General features: G+C 59.9%; 5 protein-coding genes and 1 non-coding gene across 6 annotated transcripts; 2 read left to right on the top strand and 4 right to left on the bottom strand.

Annotated features, from left to right (window-relative positions):
* Nucleotides 1-332: 332 nt before the first annotated feature.
* HRG_11570 (uncharacterized protein) lies at nt 333-875 on the top strand (the record flags this gene model as incomplete). The annotated part of the gene is made up of 2 exons (XM_044870040.1): nt 333-410; nt 456-875. The coding sequence occupies 2 exons, from the start codon at nt 333-335 to the stop codon at nt 873-875; spliced, it is 498 nt and encodes a 165-aa protein (XP_044714937.1).
* A 1,545-nt stretch (nt 876-2,420) lies between these two features.
* On the top strand, nt 2,421-2,714 carry HRG_11569 (uncharacterized protein; the record flags this gene model as incomplete). Its single annotated transcript, XM_044870039.1, has 1 exon — nt 2,421-2,714. The coding sequence occupies one exon, from the start codon at nt 2,421-2,423 to the stop codon at nt 2,712-2,714; it is 294 nt and encodes a 97-aa protein (XP_044714936.1).
* Nucleotides 2,715-4,550: 1,836 nt separating this feature from the next.
* Nucleotides 4,551-4,622, bottom strand: HRG_12147. Its single transcript has one exon. It is a non-coding gene; the product is annotated as a tRNA-Arg (tRNA).
* A 484-nt stretch (nt 4,623-5,106) lies between these two features.
* HRG_11568 (ubiquitin-conjugating enzyme domain-containing protein) lies at nt 5,107-6,911 on the bottom strand (the record flags this gene model as incomplete). Its single annotated transcript, XM_044870038.1, has 9 exons — nt 5,107-5,122; nt 5,172-6,025; nt 6,076-6,244; nt 6,302-6,313; nt 6,367-6,463; nt 6,521-6,542; nt 6,603-6,697; nt 6,776-6,809; nt 6,882-6,911. 9 exons carry the CDS (start codon nt 6,909-6,911, stop codon nt 5,107-5,109), a joined length of 1,329 nt encoding a protein of 442 aa, XP_044714935.1.
* Nucleotides 6,912-8,203: 1,292 nt separating this feature from the next.
* HRG_11567 (ankyrin repeats (many copies) domain-containing protein) lies at nt 8,204-9,268 on the bottom strand (the record flags this gene model as incomplete). Its single annotated transcript, XM_044870037.1, has 2 exons — nt 8,204-9,117; nt 9,187-9,268. 2 exons carry the CDS (start codon nt 9,266-9,268, stop codon nt 8,204-8,206), a joined length of 996 nt encoding a protein of 331 aa, XP_044714934.1.
* Nucleotides 9,269-9,581: 313 nt separating this feature from the next.
* Nucleotides 9,582-17,649, bottom strand: HRG_11566 (KR domain-containing protein; the record flags this gene model as incomplete). The annotated part of the gene is made up of 12 exons (XM_044870036.1): nt 9,582-10,445; nt 10,502-10,982; nt 11,067-11,407; nt 11,468-11,542; nt 11,602-11,679; nt 11,760-11,966; nt 12,049-16,127; nt 16,193-16,316; nt 16,402-16,485; nt 16,544-16,991; nt 17,056-17,173; nt 17,247-17,649. The coding sequence occupies 12 exons, from the start codon at nt 17,647-17,649 to the stop codon at nt 9,582-9,584; spliced, it is 7,302 nt and encodes a 2,433-aa protein (XP_044714933.1).
* Nucleotides 17,650-18,021: the final 372 nt, after the last annotated feature.

Below are 18,021 nucleotides of genomic sequence, written 5' to 3'. Positions count from 1 at the left end.
CATCTTCTCTGCCTCTCCTTCCTTTGCATCTGGAAACCTTTTGTCTACTCTTCGTCGAAGTCAAGACGCCTCTCTCTGGAGATGGTGCTTATTTGGGAAAGGCATCGCGAGCTTGCCATGTGGCCCCATGGTTACGTTGTGCCGCACATTCAACTTTCTCCAAGCCTCTCCGACGTTGGCGGCAACGACCGGACGCCTTTAGAAGTCGTCAATCACCACAATATCTGGTCCAAACTTGGCACGGATACTAGAGTCTTGGGGCTAAACGGACTATCGACTTACTTGCCAACGGTGTGCCCTGGATATGGGCCTGCCTTCCCAAAGATACAAGCATGGAAATGTACATTGATCAGTTCGGCGGTCGAGAACGAGGAGCGGATGCCAACACCGCCGAACCCGGCGGCCAAGTAGTAAGTCTGCCTACTCGGCGCGGATCAAGGCTTACACCGGTGAAGTGCATATGCTGCCAAGAGACCGTGGCCGACGAATTCAGGGCACCATGCAAATTCGACGCATTCTGGTACTGCCCCGATTGTCTCCTGGCCTTCCTGGAAGTGGCCTGCAAGGAGGTGACCAACGACGAGGTGTTCCCCCCGAGATGCCACTCGGCTGTGGCCATCTTCCCGACGAGGAACTTTCCCGTCTCGCGGGACCACATCGTCTTCAAACACATCCCCCCGCAAGCACGAATCCGGGCCATAGACCTGTGGGAGAAGGCCCAGACGGGTCGGGCGCCAGGCCCGGCACCCAAGGCGGGCATCACCGCCATCGACCGAGACCTCGTGCATCAGATCCTGAACACGCAGCGGGGCGAATACCAGTTCACGCCCCGGCCAGGCATGCGGCAAGTTAGTAAACCACTCGGCCGGCTGTAAACACATCACGTACGTACAGTCCAACCCCTAGCCAGGCGGGACTTCGCTAACGCGGCAAAGCTGCCTCTGCGGGATCGAGTTCTGCTATGTATGCGGTGCCCGGTTTAGCAATCAGTTCGGCAGTCGAGCCGGAGCACCTCCAGGACCAGTACATTCCGGTGCGGAGGGCATTTTCCATCAACAGACAGCAGCACCAAATCAAGCGGCTCAGAGACATCTCCATCAAACAAATTTGAAGCGGTGTTCACGACACTGCACGTTGAATAAACCTAAGGGTGTCCTTTGCGCAGATCTCAAGCAATCACCACCTATGCGTCTCTTTGATTATACTGGCATGAAACTGCCGTGGCCGAAAGAGCTCTTTCCATGGCCGGAGATCTCTTTCAAGCAAGCGCGCGTCCTGCTAAAGCCAGGCGAAGAATGTCCGTCGAGGACGTGAAGACGCCAATTGTCAATACTTGGCGGATTGACGAGTAGATCTCGCATCCAATCCGCGCATGGACTCATCGGGAAGACTCTAGAGGACCTGGTGCGCATCGCGGCACTGTATGGACTCGCAGCGTCCGAGTTTGAAATTTTCCTGACCATTCATTCCACTGTCGGATGAGTCTAGAGACCGTGTCGGTCCGTTAGGCAGAGCGGTCGGTCCTTTAGCCAAGACGAAAAGGAAGCAATTCGGTTACAGCGAGACGTTATAGCCAAGGAGCAGGATGCTGGTTGTCAGCTGCCACCAGCACCTCATATGGTCCACGTCTAGGTCATTTATCGGAGTGTCACTTCACTTTTGCCTGCACAACACAGTGGTTTCCTCACACCGGTATACTACATCCCGAGGCGGCCGGGAAACGTCTCTGAGCTCTGAGCGACGCTATTTGTCTGCCGGGGACGACCTAGGCACCTATGGAGACATCAAAAGAAGAAGATACGATTCGACGATGGCCTCTGCGTTTGCCATGGCGGCCGCCAATTTTGCGCGCTGGCTTTCCAGCCCACGACAGAGCAGCGCCAAGGCCGAGAAGTCCATCTCAGCAGCCTTGACTGCATCTCGGTGGTCCTGATGTGCGCCCCGGCCATCATGGACACGGCAATTGAGCGGGATGAGGCCCCAAACGTTTGGCGAGCCGTCCGGGGCTAGGAAGATTCGGCGGCGTATGCCGTGTTGGGTGCCCTTTGCCTGGGGAGCGTGGTCTCCATGGGGGAATGTAGTGTCTGGTGGTGGACCAGAGATGCCGTGGCATCCTCCTCCTTATGGCTCTGTCCCTGTTGCTGGTCGGTTAAGCAGCAGGCAGTCTTCCCGGCAATACTCCACGATGCTCAATCCACAGTCAAACCTCGACAACCTTGACACTCTCCACATTGATCGACCATACAGCATTGAGGAGAATCCCTCGATCTAGGTTCCGGGCAGAGGGTTCTCGGCTCCTCCTTCGACTTTGCCCTAAAGCGACTCTAGATCAGACGTTGAACAAACCGATCACGAATGAACCAGACAGCATACCCAACATTGACGAGCAGGAAGCGATCCACACCTGTGGCAGCAGCAACATGCCCAAGAAGAAGAAGTTCCTTCAGGGTAACGACCGAGATGTCCCGCGCTTCACTTGCATCGGACGCATACCCTCGGCAAAGGACCGGGATCTCTGTGTTCGCGGGAAGGGAAGGGAACGAAAAGGCGGCGGCGCCTCGGGCGACGAGGATTTCGACGCTCAAGGCAACAAGGACGAGGACATTTTAGACGCCAATAAATGCAACGCCAAAGACACCGAAGACGACGCCGCTGCCGCCGCCGACGATAACCAGGTCGGCCGAGCAGCAGAATATGCCGCTAGGATCCGGTAGCCCAAGGGGAAGAGGGCTCTAGGGAGATATGGGCGCGGCACTACGAGGTGCTTCTCTACGCGAGGTAGAGAGGCAGCGCCTGTGTGGCACGACGCGGGTGCCCGGACGGACGTTCGACCAACAAGCTCGCGTTGTGCGTATTCTGGAAGCAGCTACCAGCTTCCGAGTCAAGGCGCAGCGCTGAGCGTCTCAACCGCCTCATGACCCCCATAGAGGAAACCAACAAACTGTGCGGGCTCACGATAATGACAATTCCCGGTTATAAGGAAAAGACGCCCCATAAAGTGCGAAGATTCCACCGACGACGGTCAAAGCAATGGCCATGTCAGAGACGTTAGAATAGACAAGCTCTAACCTCCAATAAGGAATGCGTGTTTCCCGGACTTATGCCTCAGACTTTGCCGGTTTTTTTTTGGATCGGTTCTCAATCAAGAGGTCATGCATGATATTACTCCTGGCCTTTGGATCCAAAAGACACCACTCTTAAGGATATTATTGATATCCTTAGGAAATAAGACTAGTCTTTCCTGATCTAAAACGAAGCCAGTATATCCAACTTAATAGAAGTTAGAATGCGGATGAACGCCTGGAGGAACTCAAGCAGGACCAGACCCTAGGCTGGTTTAACATGTCGGGGCGGGAGATACTGGCTATCGGGATTAGGTCGGTCAGTCGAGGTTCAACCAGAACAGGCCTCTGGGCGGCTTCAACATGTCGGGGCGGAAGAGACCGTCCCCTGTGGCCTTTGGAGGCTGTTTGATGGGACAGGGGCCAGTCGAGATTACGAAATTGCTCGGGCATCCTACTTTTGCCTGGTCAAGCGGTGGTTTACAATTCGATGGCCGGATAAAAGAGTGCAAAGCTTGAACCCCCTACGTGGCTGCCTGCGGTGTATATATGTAGAAAGCCGCTTTATGAATGGCACGAGAGCAGGCCTTGCGCGGGTTGCTCCGAGGTCCTGGTTGGGCTCTCCCAAAGTGGTGGTGGCTGATGAGCGTGAATGGAAATGCGTCAACCGCTTGACCAGGCAAAGGCACAACGATTGCACGGATGCAACGCTGACGCCCCGTATGCCCAGTCCACCCCAGCAGCAATCACTCTTGAAACGCCCAATGCAGCCACCCTTACCCAAGGGCCTTGCACTTGCTCTCCTGCCAATCAAGTCAAGTCCACGACGCGCCACGAACCTCAAAAGCAAAAGGAAGCAAGCGCAGAGAGACCGGGTGGGAGGGCACGTGCCAGCATGGCAAGCGGGCTCAACGTGTTTCAAGTCAACGGGAGAGCAGTCGAAAACATGAGCCCGTCTCCAACATGATGTATGAGCAAGGCGCGCATCGCATGGGTGTGGAAGCAAGGGCTTGGCCAACGATGAGCTGCTGCGACGACGACGCATCTCTGGCCATCCAGGGAAGGCCCCTGGCAGCTTGTCCGGTGATGGACGGCGGAGTTATTCTTCGAGCCCGGTCCATTGTCGTTGCGCAGCCGGCAATAACGAGGTCCATCATCCTCTCCGGCAACGCGACATGCCGTGTTGAAGACAACCACCGGCCACCGCCTTGTCAAGAATTGGTGTATTTTCCAAGCGAGAGTGACGGGCTTTGAAATCCCCCCCTGCCGCCGACGTCAACAAAAGCCTGGCCGACAAGATGCAACCTTGCCAGGCCGACGGCTGTTCCAAGAAGCGACAAACCTCGACCAAAGCATTTATTTGTCAGGGAAAATTGAATGGAAAAGTATGCATTTCCTGGTTGATTACGAAAGCCACGGTACCTAAAAAAGAAGCGATACTCCAAACATCAACGTCAAGGCAGCCTCACCCGCGCCACCAAAAAAGAATGACCGAGGCAGGGGTCGAACCTGCAATCTTCTGATTCGTAGTCAGACGCGGTGCCATTGCGCCACACGGCCGCTGAGAGGCAGCCCTCTCATCCTCCACTCGAGCCGGAGTGGGGATGTTGGGGACTGGTGCTGTTATTGTGCACCAAGTTGTGTATGCAGAGTTTGAATCCCCTCTTTCGACAAGCAGCTGTAGGTTCAAGTCAGGCTGTGGTTGGCCAAGGGGCGCCAAGGGGGCCCTCGTCATGTGGGGAAGCAAAGGGTCTGGCAGCGGGGCTTCGCGCTCCAACGTCCACACACAAGTCAGGGGACACAGCAAAAAGGTCGCTTTCGCACACGGGCGGATGGAATCAACCTTTGTCTGTTGTTTGTGGGCATCGTGACGGGCACTCTACTCCCGTCGCGCTAATTATGGGCTCGCCCAGCCTCTCATATCCTCCTTGCCCGATGCGTCCCGCCGTGTGCGCAACAAGCGACGCTTCCACTCCTTGGTAGGTATTCTCTTCAAAACAATGCGCTTCGCCTCGACGAGCAAGTAAGCCCTCCGCGTGCCAGTCTACTCCGGCAGGTCCCTGTGTCGCGTTAGCCACCTGTCGAGCGACACCGGGCACGACGACTCACTCCATGCTCTGCTGCACCGACCGGCGCAGACGCCGGTTGTACAGCTTCTTGTCGGCTTGCCCCCCGGCCCAGTACATGCGCGTGGCCTCTGGGTTGACAATCTTTCTCGGGTCGTACGCCGGGTCGTCTTCCTCGAGCGTCGCGATGACGGCCTCGATGTGGGACTTGATGTCCTCTCTCTTGAGGGGATTGGGCGTGTAGCACGCGGTGCCATCTTCCGCCACGTGGTGGTGGAAGATCTTGGTCTCGAACCTCACCCGAGGCTGCTCGTCGGGGAACCGAGGGCTGAAGCTCATCCTGATCCGGAAGAGTCCGCCGTCGAGGTTTGTCATGGGGCGTCCGAAATACGTCAGGATCCAAACAAAGGGGTTGCCGTGTTCGAGGTTCACCACGTGCGGCATGTCGCCTCGCTTCAGAGAAGCCGAGACCTGGTCGAACTGGTGCTGCAAATTGACACTCACCGTCGACTCCTTGGCTATTGCCGCGAGGCCCTCGTCCACCCACTGCTTCGTCTCTGCGTCGAGGGCGGCCTTGATGTTCTTCAGCCTGCGCTCGAGGTCCGGGTAGTTGAATCGCCCATCCATCGTGTTGCTGCTGGGTGCCTCAAAGGGCATTCTGACAAAGAGCTGCTGCTCCCGCACCTCCGACTTGCTCTTCTCTATCGCGGCCAGGTACGACTGGTAGTACCAGAGGAAACGTTGTTTGATCAGGTCCTTGAACGGCTCAAACGGGACATCGTTATCATCCGACTCGTCCAGGTCGTCGTCCTTCTTCAGGTTGGATCCGTCCGGGCTTAGGCCCAGGTAGCCCTCGAGGCGCTGGATGACAGAGATGCGCAGCGTCTCGTGGCGGATCTGCATCCGGTCAGCGAAGCGCCCGAGGCCCAGTCGACGGATGCGCGTACCTTTTGGACGTAGGCCTTTTGCATCCTCTTGTCCGACTCCTCGTTAGCATCCTCGAAGCCGGGCTCATTCTCGTACGGGTTGGAAGACAGCAGGCTTTGGATCGAGAGGAGAATGGACTCCAGGCCCTGGGCCGAGGACCATTCCTCGCCCCTTTCCCCTCGCCATGTCCTACCGACACAGTTAGATTAAGGGCAGGCGGCCGGGGAAACCTCCGAGGGGCCTTACCCGAGAATCGACCTAGACAAAGCGTTAGTAGAGTGATGGCAAGGCTCACTGGCCATGTGACTTACAGGCAGATTTTGCCGTTAGCGTAGATGTTGGGGTTGAACCGACACAGGCCCCCGTTGGTCGTGATGCACTGCACGCTGGGCGCCTTGGACGGGTAGTCTGCGGCACGTCAGAGGTGTGGGCGCGGGCAGGGATGATGCCCCTGGTCTTACTCACCCTTGTTGAAGCGGACGGCAAACTGATGCAAGAGTCTAGCGTTAGCATGGACGAGTGAGCCAGGGGAAGCGCCGTGCCTCACCTCGAAGAAGCCAAACTCGTAGGGCGTCTCGTGGGGGCCGATGATGAGGGCCTTGACATTGCGGACGTCGATGTCGCGGCAGGCCACGGCTATGGCTACGCGAGAGCGGGTTAGACCTTGGCAGCGCGGTTGACCGTAGGGGACGGACGGCATGGGCGGGAACCAAGACGCACCGAGATCCGAGCCCTTTTGGATATCGCTGAGCTCCTAGAGTGAAGTTGCGTCTCAGCCTTGCAGCCCCGCGGAAGATGAGGGAGGAGTGCGGGGCAGTGGACGAACCTTGGAGATGCGGATGATGGACTGATCCATGGCGCTCCAGGTCACTGTTGGCGGGCTGGGAGTCGCGAGGCAAGTTCGGGGGCGACCATGGGGAAAGGCGGGAGTCTTGTTGGAGAGAGGGCGATGAGGTTTTGTTCGCAGTCTCGGTGGAGGCGTTTTGGCTGATGATGATGATGGGCGCCTTTGGGTTCGGTTGCTCGGTCGAGGTTGGGTGCACACAGAGTGAGAGAGAGGTACAGTCACTGTGCTGGCCGAGGCCTGCTGCCGGCTGCCAAGCGCTAAAGGCAAACGGCCATTAGCGGCCAGGCGCCAGCGGTTTGCCCTATAAATACAGGCGTCTTGCCTCTGTGCGTGACCAGCAGCTACGTTACATACGGGAGAGTGTACCTGGAGTGATCAAAGAGTGCAGGCGCGAGAGTGGAGAGGGGCAAGCCAGGCCCTCTCCGGGGCTCTGCTGTTCTTGCACAAAGTCAGCAATGCGTGAGCGTGAGTCAGAGTATCAGCGACGAGGCAAGCACTCCAGAAGTTTGGCCTCGCACAGCATCTGTTCACGTCTCCTGGACCGCGCCAGTGGCGTCACCCGCTGATGAGAAATGCACAAGCCTGGGGACTGGGGACTTGGTTGAGCCGCGCATTTGTGTTTCGGGCGTCCGCCAGCTGGGAAAGCCTTTGTCGGCAAGCTGTTCAAGGCCGGTTCCTCGAGAGCTTCGACAATTCGGGGTAGAGGAGGAACAAATCCCAAGGCTTCACTCCCTCCCTCCCGTTTCCCTGCACAATTCATTGACGGCGGTGAATGTCACCCCCTGGCCTGTCCATGCCGTCCTCTAGGGTAGCTCGCAAGGCTGCCTAAGGGGGGGAGCTTAACTTGAACGAAAACCACACAACTCGCAGCTCCAAGGCAGAACTCCTCCGACTGCTTGCTCTAAGCACTCCGTTTCAACAATATCACCATTTGCCGAGGTCAATGCAGTCACTATACTATGCCAAGCAACGAGGCCCTCTCGCCACCAACAGCAGCCCCTAGTGCTCACCATCACCATGGATCGTTCAGCAGCTCGTGATGAACAGTACACAATCACCTTGGCCCTTTGCGGGAAGAATGCAAGCTTCCCATGCACCCTCCGTCTCATCCCTGTTCCCTTCAGGACCCTCAGGGGCACTGGATGATTTGCGTGACGGAACCTTTGCCTCGAGCATCCCGATCGATTACAGTCACGCACAAGAACATGACCGTTTGATGCACTGCCTTGACCTTATCCTAGACATAAAGGGACAGGGACTTGGTGGAGGGACACATGGTGGTCACGGCTGCCCCGCCTTTGCTAGGGTGAGGTGCTTCGAACGGCCCGTGGCCTTGGCGGCTCAGCTACCCTGCTGTCGTCCCTGTCGTCATCCCCGGCACAAGTCTTGCGGGCCTTGGCCTGCAAGCTGGCACCACACTGCAGTAGCAGCCGGACGCTGGCCTCGAGGCCCTTTTCGACGGCAATGTGCAGCGGCGTCCAGCCTAGGTCGTCGTACCCGTCGAGGCCGCACTCCCAGCCGCGCTCGACATAATGGCGCAGGAGGAGGCGCAGAACAGCCTCTTGGCGGTTCAGGACGGCCCAGTGCAGGGCGGAGCGCCGGCGGCGGTCGGCGTCGCTGATGCGCGCGCCGTGGGCAAGCAGGAGGGCGGCGACGGGCTCGTGACCGTCAATTGCGGCGTGGATGAGCGGGGTGCGGCCGTCGCTGTCCGTCTCGTTGCAGTCGACGCCGTGCTGGAGCAGAGTGCGCACAACGGGCTCGTGGCCGCGACGAGCGGCAATGTGCAGCGCGGCGAGCCAGCCATTGTCGGTGTACAAGGCGTCCGGGCCGGTCGGCTCCGGGACCGAGTCGCCGCACGAGTCCTCGGGGCTGCTGCGGATCGTGATGCCCGGCTCTTTGATAGCCTGGCCAAAGCGTATCGTCTGGAACAAAGGCGTCGTCGGCGGAAAGACGCATTCAGCCGGAGCCGCATCGATGGGCACGCCGCCGCAGTGCGCGACGGTACTGTGCGAGATGGTGGACACGGTCGTATCGCATGGCGTCTGGGAAGAGCCTGTGGAGTCGTCGGCCAGGAGAAAGTCGGGGTTGAAGGTGCTCGCCGTCGAGAGAGACAGGTCTACGTCTTGCAAAGACAGCGAGGGCGTCGTGAGGCTCTCGTCCGTCGTCGCCTCTGCCGAAAGCCTCTGGTTATTCTGCAGGGTGTCGGCGCGAGACTCTGGCTCTGGTCAGACAGGCCGTGTTGCGACGGGCGAGATGCATGCCTTCCTTTCCAGGGATCACCTACGGCGAAACTTGCGCTGAGCGATGCGGTTCTGAAGGCGCCGACGGCTGGCGCGGTCGTTCGGCAGGTCGACGTGAAGCTCCATGCTCGACTGCTCAGGGGCTAGCAAGGGATGAGGTCCATACTTCCCAGGCACGCCCGTCCTGCGTCTCACGGGTCCACGCCGATGACGAGCGATTACGGGTGGCGAGCTGCTGGCTTGACAAGTCTTAGCGGAGTAATACGGGATGAAGTCCACGGTGGGGCACGGAAATGCATTCTGCCGTGCCGTCAATCAACTGCTTGTCTGTTGGATGGAAAAGTCAAAACTCCAAGTCTATATCGATTTCAGTATATTACAAACACGACGGGATCAATGAACCGCGGCCACTCGTCGCATCTCTTGCGTCGCCTCCGTCTCAGCTCGCCGCCGCCGGCAGCTTCGACACCAGCTTCTCGCACAGCGCCGTCAGCGAGCTGGCGCCGGTGATCTCGAGCGTCGTCAGCTCGGCGCCCAGCTCGGCCCGCACCCAGTTGCGCAGCTCGACGGCCGCCAGCGAGTCGAGCCCGAGGGCCATGAGCGGCTTGGCCGGCTCCAGCTCCGCCCCCGTCTCGTCGCCCAGCCGCAGAATCTTGGCCAGCTGTCCCGCCAGCACCCTGATGCACGCCTTGACCAGCGCCGCGCGGTCGTCGGGCGCCGACTTGTGCAGCATGCGAAGCGCCCGCAGCTCCTCGTTGCCGCCTTGGACGTCGCCAGTGCTGGTGGTGGTGGCGTCGCCTTGGATGAGGTAGCCGAAGCGGCCCTCGCCGGCAAGGTCCGAGTCCCGCGGCAGCGGGAAGCCGATGCCGGTGATGAGTTGTGCGACGCTGCTCGGGTTGATGGGCGCCGCCCCGTCCTGCTGGAGCACCGAGCACGTCAGGATGCGGCGCAGCGTGGCCTCGCCAATCGGCGTCCACTGCCTCTTGTCGAAACGGGCCTCGAGGCTGTCGTGGTCTTGCTCGGCTACGTAGCCCACGTCTTCGATGAGGCCCAGGTCGACCGAGCTGGCTGCAAGGCCGAGCGACTGCCGGTACAACGCAAAGGCGTCGAGGAACGTGTTCGCCGCCGCGTAGTTGGCCTGCCCCTTGTTGCCCACGATGCCGGAGATGCTCGAGAGCATGGTGAAGAAGTCAAGTGGTTCCGCCTGCTCCAGTGAGATGCGGTGCAGGCCCCAGGTGCCGTGCATCTTGGCGTGGAGGGCCGCGTGCCAGTCATCAACCGTCATCGTCTCATATGGTTTGTCCTTGATTCGTCTGTCAGCCGAGCATATGTTGCAGTCCCCACGCATCATCGACTTACCCTGAGCATCATGGCACCCTGGATTACGCCGGCGATGGGCCTTGGAGCTTCGGCAAACGCCCTCCGCAGCAGCCCCATGTCGGCAACGTCTCCCTTGGCCGCGACGACCTCGCACCCATAGGCGAGGCAATTTGTCACCACCTTTTGCGACGCGTCGTCGGCGATGCCGCTTCGATTGCACACGACGATGTGCCTCGCCCCGTTGCGCGCCATGTGGATGGCCAGCGAGCCGCACAGGCCCTTGAGACCGCCGACGATGAGGTAGGCAGCGTCCGGCCGCAGCTGTAGCTTCCGCGTTGCAGGCCTAACGGGAACATGCGCCGTCTCCTTGTTCTCATCGGATATGACAACCTTGCCCAAGTGACGGCCGCTGCGGATGTAGGCCAATGCCGCTGGGACCGCATCAAAACCAAACGTGGTGATGGGGTGGATGGGCTTAATGTGCCCACCGTCGACCAAGTCGAAGATTTGGTCCAGCAGTCTAAGCGAAGAGATGGAGAGGTCAGCACCAAGTCTGCTCCAACCAAGAATTACCGATAAGAGGAGGATTGGGCCTTTCACGCACCTTGCAATCAACGGGTCGACAATGTCCCTGGTAAAGGAAAAGTCCATGGCCCTGAACGAGCAGTTGCGGTCAAACGGCTCCATGGACAAGCTGTTGCGGTCGACAATGTCCTTTTTGCCAATCTCGACCATGGTGCCACCATCAGCGCAGATGCGCCACGAAGCATCGAGCAGCTCCCCCGTCAGCGAGTTGATGATGACGTCGACGCCCCGTCCACTGGTTGCTTTGAGTATCTCCTTGGCAAACTTGGTGTTTCGGGAGGAAAACATGTGGCTGTAAGGGATCCCATACGTCTCGGCAAGAAACTTGCGCTTCTCGTCCGTGCCGACGGTCACGAATATCTGGTTGCCATCTCGTCAGCCACAACCGTTCTTTGCCTCCAGACAGCGCCTCGAGCTCACCTCTGCCTTCTTGTATTGGGCCAGTTGGATGCAGGCGATGCCGACGCCGCCGGACGCCGAGTGGATGAGGACAGACTAATACGCGCCATGTTAGACCAAATTCGCATGCCGCATCGGCATCTGGGGCTCCTCACCTGGCCTTGCCGCAGATTGGCAATGTCGTACAGGGAATAGATAGAGCACAGGTACACCGAAGGGATGGTTGCCGCCTCCTGTAAGCACAAGGCCAGTCAGTGTCTGCGTCTCGTGGATCTGGGCGTGGGCGCCATGGGCGTCGGCCTCTCCAACGTACCTCGAAGCTCATCCAGTCCGGAATCGTGTGAGCCCGTCCCACGGGAACCTGAAGGCGATTTGCATAACTGCCGCTGTTTAGGAAGCAGACGCGGTCTCCGACCTTGAACTCGGTCACGCCAGGCCCAAGCCGCTTTACGACGCCGGCTGCCTCGTAGCCCAACGCGTATTCGTTCTCGGGCACGATGCCCATGGTCACGGCCACGTCCTGCAGCACACTCTGCTTAGTATCTCGACTGTCTCGGTGAAGCGGAACTGCTCGCCAAGTCAGGCCATCGGAGCTGGCTCACCTTGAAATTGACGCCGACGGCGGCGACCTCGACCTCGACCTTGGCCGACTCAACCGGGACCGCTTCGACGTCGGTTTCGCACCACATGAGGCTCTGAAAGGTCCCCAGCCGCTCTGCGCGAAGCTGTACGGCCGTCTCGGTGTCGCGAAGGCTCTTGACGACGGGTTCTGCGCCTTCTCGGTCGTCCTGGTTGAAGCGGTTGACCTTGGCATCAGGCACAAGCCTATGAACATACAAGATGCCGCCGCGCTCCACGAACTCGGTCTCTGTAGCCGCTTCATCAGGCTTCTTGGCACTCAAGTACCCGAGCACTGCGTCGATGGCCCAGGCCGTGGCAGGTCCGCTGCCTGATTCGACGTCCAGCACGCTGAGCTTGGCGCTGGGGTCCTCTCTGCGAGCAACGCGGAACAGACCGTGGACTAGGGCGTTGTCAGGGTCCGTCACCTTGTATTGAGCGCCTTTTGTGACCCAGAGGATGTGTTGGCCGGAGGAGACGAGCATCTTCAGAGCATCCCACTGCCTCGAGTTGGCCTGTGTTAGCATAGGGCCATGCTGCATCTCATCGAGGACAAGAATGACGGATTCCGTTGGTAAGTCGGTGCTCGAAGCCGAGAAGGCTTGCTCCGAGACTCTCCATCCAGCCGCGCCCAGGGCAGCTCCGATGGCCGGCGACAAGGCTGGGGTAGTCTCGGAGAGCCGGACGACGCAGCAGTTGCGAGAGTGTGCAACATCCAGACTCTTCGCTCCGCCGGTGTATAGGCACCACGCATTATCACCAGCCAGGTGCAAGGTCCGGCTGAAGCCGTTCGCTTCCAGTGCAATTTGCAACGCCGTCCCTGAAGCGCGAAACCGCTGCTCGACGGCCTTGAGCTCGAGCAGCCGCCTCTTGGGGTGGTTCTCGCCGTCAGGTGTCGCGGCCCTCGTGGTGGTGGAGCTAGCAGGAGTCTCGGGGGAAAGACTCGACATAGATCTCTCAGACATTGAGCCAGGGGTCCCTGGCGTCTCGGGCGATGCCAGCGTCCTAGGTGTGTCCGACGCTTGTTGGTCGTCGTCGGAGTCTGCGCGCTCCACAACATCCCTTTGCTGCATCAAGAGAACGTAGCCATCACTGGAAACGCGAGGGCTGAGATGCTCGATTAACGTATTGACCTTGGTCCTCGACTTTTGAGCCGTCTTGAGAATGACAAGGTCATATACTGCTTCCTCTGGCAGGCCGATGTCCTCACCACTGAGGTTGACCAGGAGGAACGACGAACTTCTCCTGTTCTGGTACGTGGCCTGGACTCCAACGAGGCTGCTGGCATCGCAGGAGGCAAAGTCGTACTGGACATATGCAGCCCGCGGCGTGGCCGAGTCGTCGTCGAACCAAAAGCAAGAGGTGTCACTCGGCTCGAGGTTGACTTCCAAAACCCTGAGCGCAGGTGTCTTGTGCGCGATGAGGTCGACAATGGTGCGCGCGTTGGCCTCGAGAGCGGCAGAGCCCAGATGGAAGAGCCTTTCTTGGGACAGGAAGCTTATGTCCGGCTTCCAGGAGACGCAATCGAACACGTGCGGGTCAGGCTTCTCGCCCACGTCCAGCTTGGCAAAGCGAAGGCCTTTCATCTGCATTAAGAGCGCGCCGCTCTCTGGGTTGTACACGGAGCAGTTGGAAAAGTAGCTCTTTGCTTCCTCGAGGCGGCCACGGCCAGAGTATTCCGAGTTTGCAAGCGAGAGACCCTCGTGAAGACGATCGGGAGTTTTGTTGATGACGAGTTCATCAATCATGGCCGGGACCAAGACGGTGGTTAGAGAGCTGGGCTCTCCTGACCAGAGAGATGGCGTGACGGTTTGGAAGCACCCGTCCAGGGCAGCGGGATGGATTGGGTAGCAAGATTGAGGGGACCACTTCGACTCCGGCTCGTCCAGTGACACTAGGCTGCGGCAGTGTCGCTGGCCGCTGACGGATTCGACCTTGAGCAGCTTCTGAAAGGCCGGACCGAACCCATAGCCAGCCTCCGCCTGGGCCTTGTACCAGACTTTGCTGGGCGTGGGAAACTTGAGCGCGGCCTGGTCAGTTTCGGCCAAGGGGAGGTCGACGGGATCCTCCAGACGGATCCGGCCGGAACAGTGCTCGGTGTGGACGTCGTCTGTCGAAGACGCGATGCGGAACTCGTGCCAACCCTTTTGCTGAGCCAGCGAGAGAACGATGACGGCGTTCTTCCCCTCCTCCAGGACCAGGGCCTTCTCGAAACGGACGTCTCTCAATCTGTAGCACAGGTCATTCGGCCGGGTGATGACCACGTTGTCGGGGGCGGTGCTGCGCGACTTCTGGTACAAGGCCTCGACGGCCATGGTGATGAAGCCAGAGCCCGGCATGAGGACGTCGGTCCCCATCTTGTGGTCCTTGAGCCAGGGAATGTCGGCAATGTCGAGGAGCTTCCGCCACGTCGGCGCCGTCCACAGCGTGCCGAGGACTTTGCTACCGAGCAGGTCATGGCTGGTGTACTGTTTGAACCGCCAGTCCTTGCTGGACGCATTCTCGTGCCAATACTTGACCGAGTGGTTCCACGCGTAGTTGGGGAGGTCGATGATGGTCCGCGGGCGCTCATCGCTGGGCGTCAACTGGTTGACTTGCGACATGTTGATGGGCTCGCCGGCGACGAATAGACGGCCGACGAGATCGAACATGGACCGCCCGGCATCGCTGCCGCGCGACCATGCGGCGCAGTACGAGACCTCGGAACCGTTGGCCGCCGACTTGAGGATCTGCGAGACGGGCCCTGCAAGAGCGCCAGAGGGGCCGATTTCGACGAGGAAGTTGGGCGCGTCGGCATCGGCGAGCATCTCCTGGACTGCCCGGTCGAAGCGGACGGGCGAAGCCATGTTTGTCTTCCAGTATAGTGCGTCCGTCGCCGTGGTCCGCTTGCTGCCGGTGACGGAGGAGAACATGGACGTACCGGAAACGGTTCCAGGGGAAGACGCGAATTCGGCCTCGTTCAGAAGCCGCTCGTACTCCTGGCTTATCACCCCCATCAGCTCCGAGTGGTAGGCCAAGTCCACCTGCAGGAGCCTGGCAAAGTGCTTGTCGGCCTGCACATCCTCGGCAAGGGCCTGGAGCGCTGGACGCCTCCCAGACACAGTCAAGCTGCTGGGACTGTTGAAACAGGCGATCCAGGCCTGGCCGGCGTACTTTTCCAGGTACGGCGCGAGCGAATCCGCGTCCAGGCCCACGGCCAGCATGCCGACGTCGCCGTCTGCCTCATCCTTGCGGTTCAGCGCAGCCCGTCCTCTGTAGAAGGCTGCCTTGATGGCGGCCGCTCGGTCAAGCAGGCCCGCCGCGTACGCCGCGGCAATCTCCCCAGACGAGTGGCCGACGACGGCTCGCGGCTTGATTCCCCAGCTCTCCAGCACGGCGACGATGCAAAGCTGTAGTGCGGTGACGAGAGGCTGTGAGAACTCGGGCTGGCGGAGGTGCTCGGCGCTCCGGGTCTCGGTCAGCTCGTCCACCAACGACCAGCTGGGAGGGTCGGGGAGGCTCTGCAGGACGCCGTCGAGCTCCTGCAGGATCGTCCTCGTCCAAGGAAAGAACTCAAGCAGAGCCTTGCCCATCTGGGGCCACTGGGCACCCTGGCCGGTGAAGACGAAGCCGAGACGTGGCGCTTCAGAGTTCTTCTTGCCGACGACGAAAGCGCTCTCATTAAGCTCCGTGCTGCGGGTCGTGACAAATGCTCTATGCCAGAACTGGGTCCGTCGATCCGCGAGCGTATGTGCTAGGTCGGCGAGACTGACCCTGACGCGCGGGTTGAACAGGTGGTTGCACAGGGCCTTGATGTTGGCGCGCAGGGAGGCGTTGTCGTTGGCCGACAGCACGAGCGTGTATGGACGCTCCGAGTCCTCTCTATCGTCCATGGCAAGGTCGTCGTCGTCGGACACATACGAAGAAACGTGGTGCGGACCGCCGGGCAGACTCGGCTGCTCCAGCACGGCGTGGGCGTTGGAGCCGCCGTAGCCAAACGAGTTGACACTGGCTCGGCGGACTGTACATTCAGGCCATGGGAGCGCTGCCCGCGAAGCCCTCACCCTGAGGCCAGCAAAGTCGACTGCGAGTGCGGAACGCTGTCAGCGTCGAGTGCATCACCCAACACATATAGGGGGCCAAGCATACTCTTCGGATTGGGGGTCTGGAAGGTTGGAGTCCCAGGGATGATGCCCCTTTCAATGGCCATGGTGGCTTTGATGAGACCGGATATGCCAGCCGCTGGCTCGGCGTGACCGATGTTGCTTTTGATCTATATGAGGGAGCAGGGGCGCCCGGGTTGTTAGCCTTTACGACCCGACACTTACAACACACATTCAAGGGGCCCTCAAGCATACCGAGCCGATGATGAGAGGTTTATCCGCAGGCCTCGTCTTTGCGAAGACGGACGAGGCGCCGCTCACTTCTGTGGGATCGCCGGCCTAAAAGGACTTGTCTGTCAGCCGCTGCTCGGCCGGAAAGGGGCCCGCCAGCCCGCACCTGTGTCCCGGTGCCGTGGCACTCGAGATAAGCCGTGTCGTTGAGATTGGTGATACCCGCCTTGGCATAGGCGGCTCGGATGGCGGCGGCCTGCGCGTCGGCGCTGGGACTGGCGATGCCGGGCGTGCGGCCGTCGCTGTTGGTTGCGGAGCCACGGACGACGGCCCGGATGGGATCCCGGTCGCGAATCGCGTCGGAGAGCCTCTTGACGATGACGGCACTGACCGCCTCAGCCTTGACGTACCCGTCAGCATCGATGTCGAAGGTGTGGCACAGCCCGGTGGGCGAGTGGGCATGGCCGACGGCGCCGATGTCCATGACGTGCTCGGGGTTGAGGTAGAGGTTGCTGGCGGCGATGATGGCGGCGTCGATCTCGCGGGACTGGAGATATCTGCAGGCAATGTCGAGGGCCACCAGGCTACCGGAGCACGCAGTGTCGATGGTCATGCTGCAAAACAAGACTCGGGTCAGGATCCAGTCGATTTGATGCATGGATTTGCGGTCATATTCACCTAGGCCCCTTGATGTTGAGGAAGTGGCTGAGTCTGTTGGCCATGATGGCGCGTCCCACGCCGACGGTGATGCTTGCCGGCCGGTCTTCGGGGTCGCGGCCTTGCATGTCACCGTAGTCTGGGGACAGAGTTAGCTATTTGGTTCGTCCAAGAGCAAGAGTAAGAGCGCGGCTCAGAGCCCGGAAACTCACCGGACGCATAGGATCCCACAAAGCACCCGACCGGCGCCCCGTTGAGGCTCTCCAAGGGAATGCCGGCGTTCTCGAGCCCCTCGAAGACGACCTCGAGCATCTGACGCTGGTTCGGGTCCATCGAGATGGCCTCGGTCCGCGAGATCTCGAAGAAGGAGGCGTCAAAGTCGGCGGGGTCGACGTCTTCCAAAAACATGCCACCCGAGGGCCGCATGGTACGGGGCTTGAGGGACCCGTCCCAGTGACCCTCGATGTTGAAGCGTGATTCTGGGACCTTGTTTGACGCGATTCCGCCTCGCTCCAAGAAGTCCCACAGCTTGTGCGGGCTATTGTTGCCGCCAGGAAGCCGGCACGCCAAGCCAATGATGGCGACTGGCTCTTGGATGTGGTTTGAGGATGCCATGTTGACTGGCATAGAGGTGATTGAAGCCCGGGGAGACGAGAAGGTCGAGGAGAGATGGAGATGAATGTTTGAACACGGGGAGAGATGTTGAGGTGCTGAGGAGGAAGAGACCGAGCGGGCTACTGACGTTCTTGTAGATGCGACATTTCGAGCTCAGGTTGACACGGACAGTGGCGAATGGACCGATGACTCCAACTCACATCAACAGCCCGATCCATCCCGCATCACAACAGGCTCCGGCATAAGACGAAGGATCACTCGGCCGGCCTCTCGAAGCACCTCTGAGCCGTAAGACGGAGGGGGTCGGCCGTAAGACGGGGCAGAAGGGGCAATGCGAGAGCCTTGAGGCCGTGATAGGAGCCAGCATGACCT

This window comes from Hirsutella rhossiliensis (assembly GCF_020360975.1).
Source record: "Hirsutella rhossiliensis strain HR02 chromosome Unknown scaffold00021, whole genome shotgun sequence".
NCBI lineage: Eukaryota > Fungi > Ascomycota > Sordariomycetes > Hypocreales > Ophiocordycipitaceae > Hirsutella > Hirsutella rhossiliensis.
This window is presented reverse-complemented; position numbering and strand designations above follow the sequence as displayed.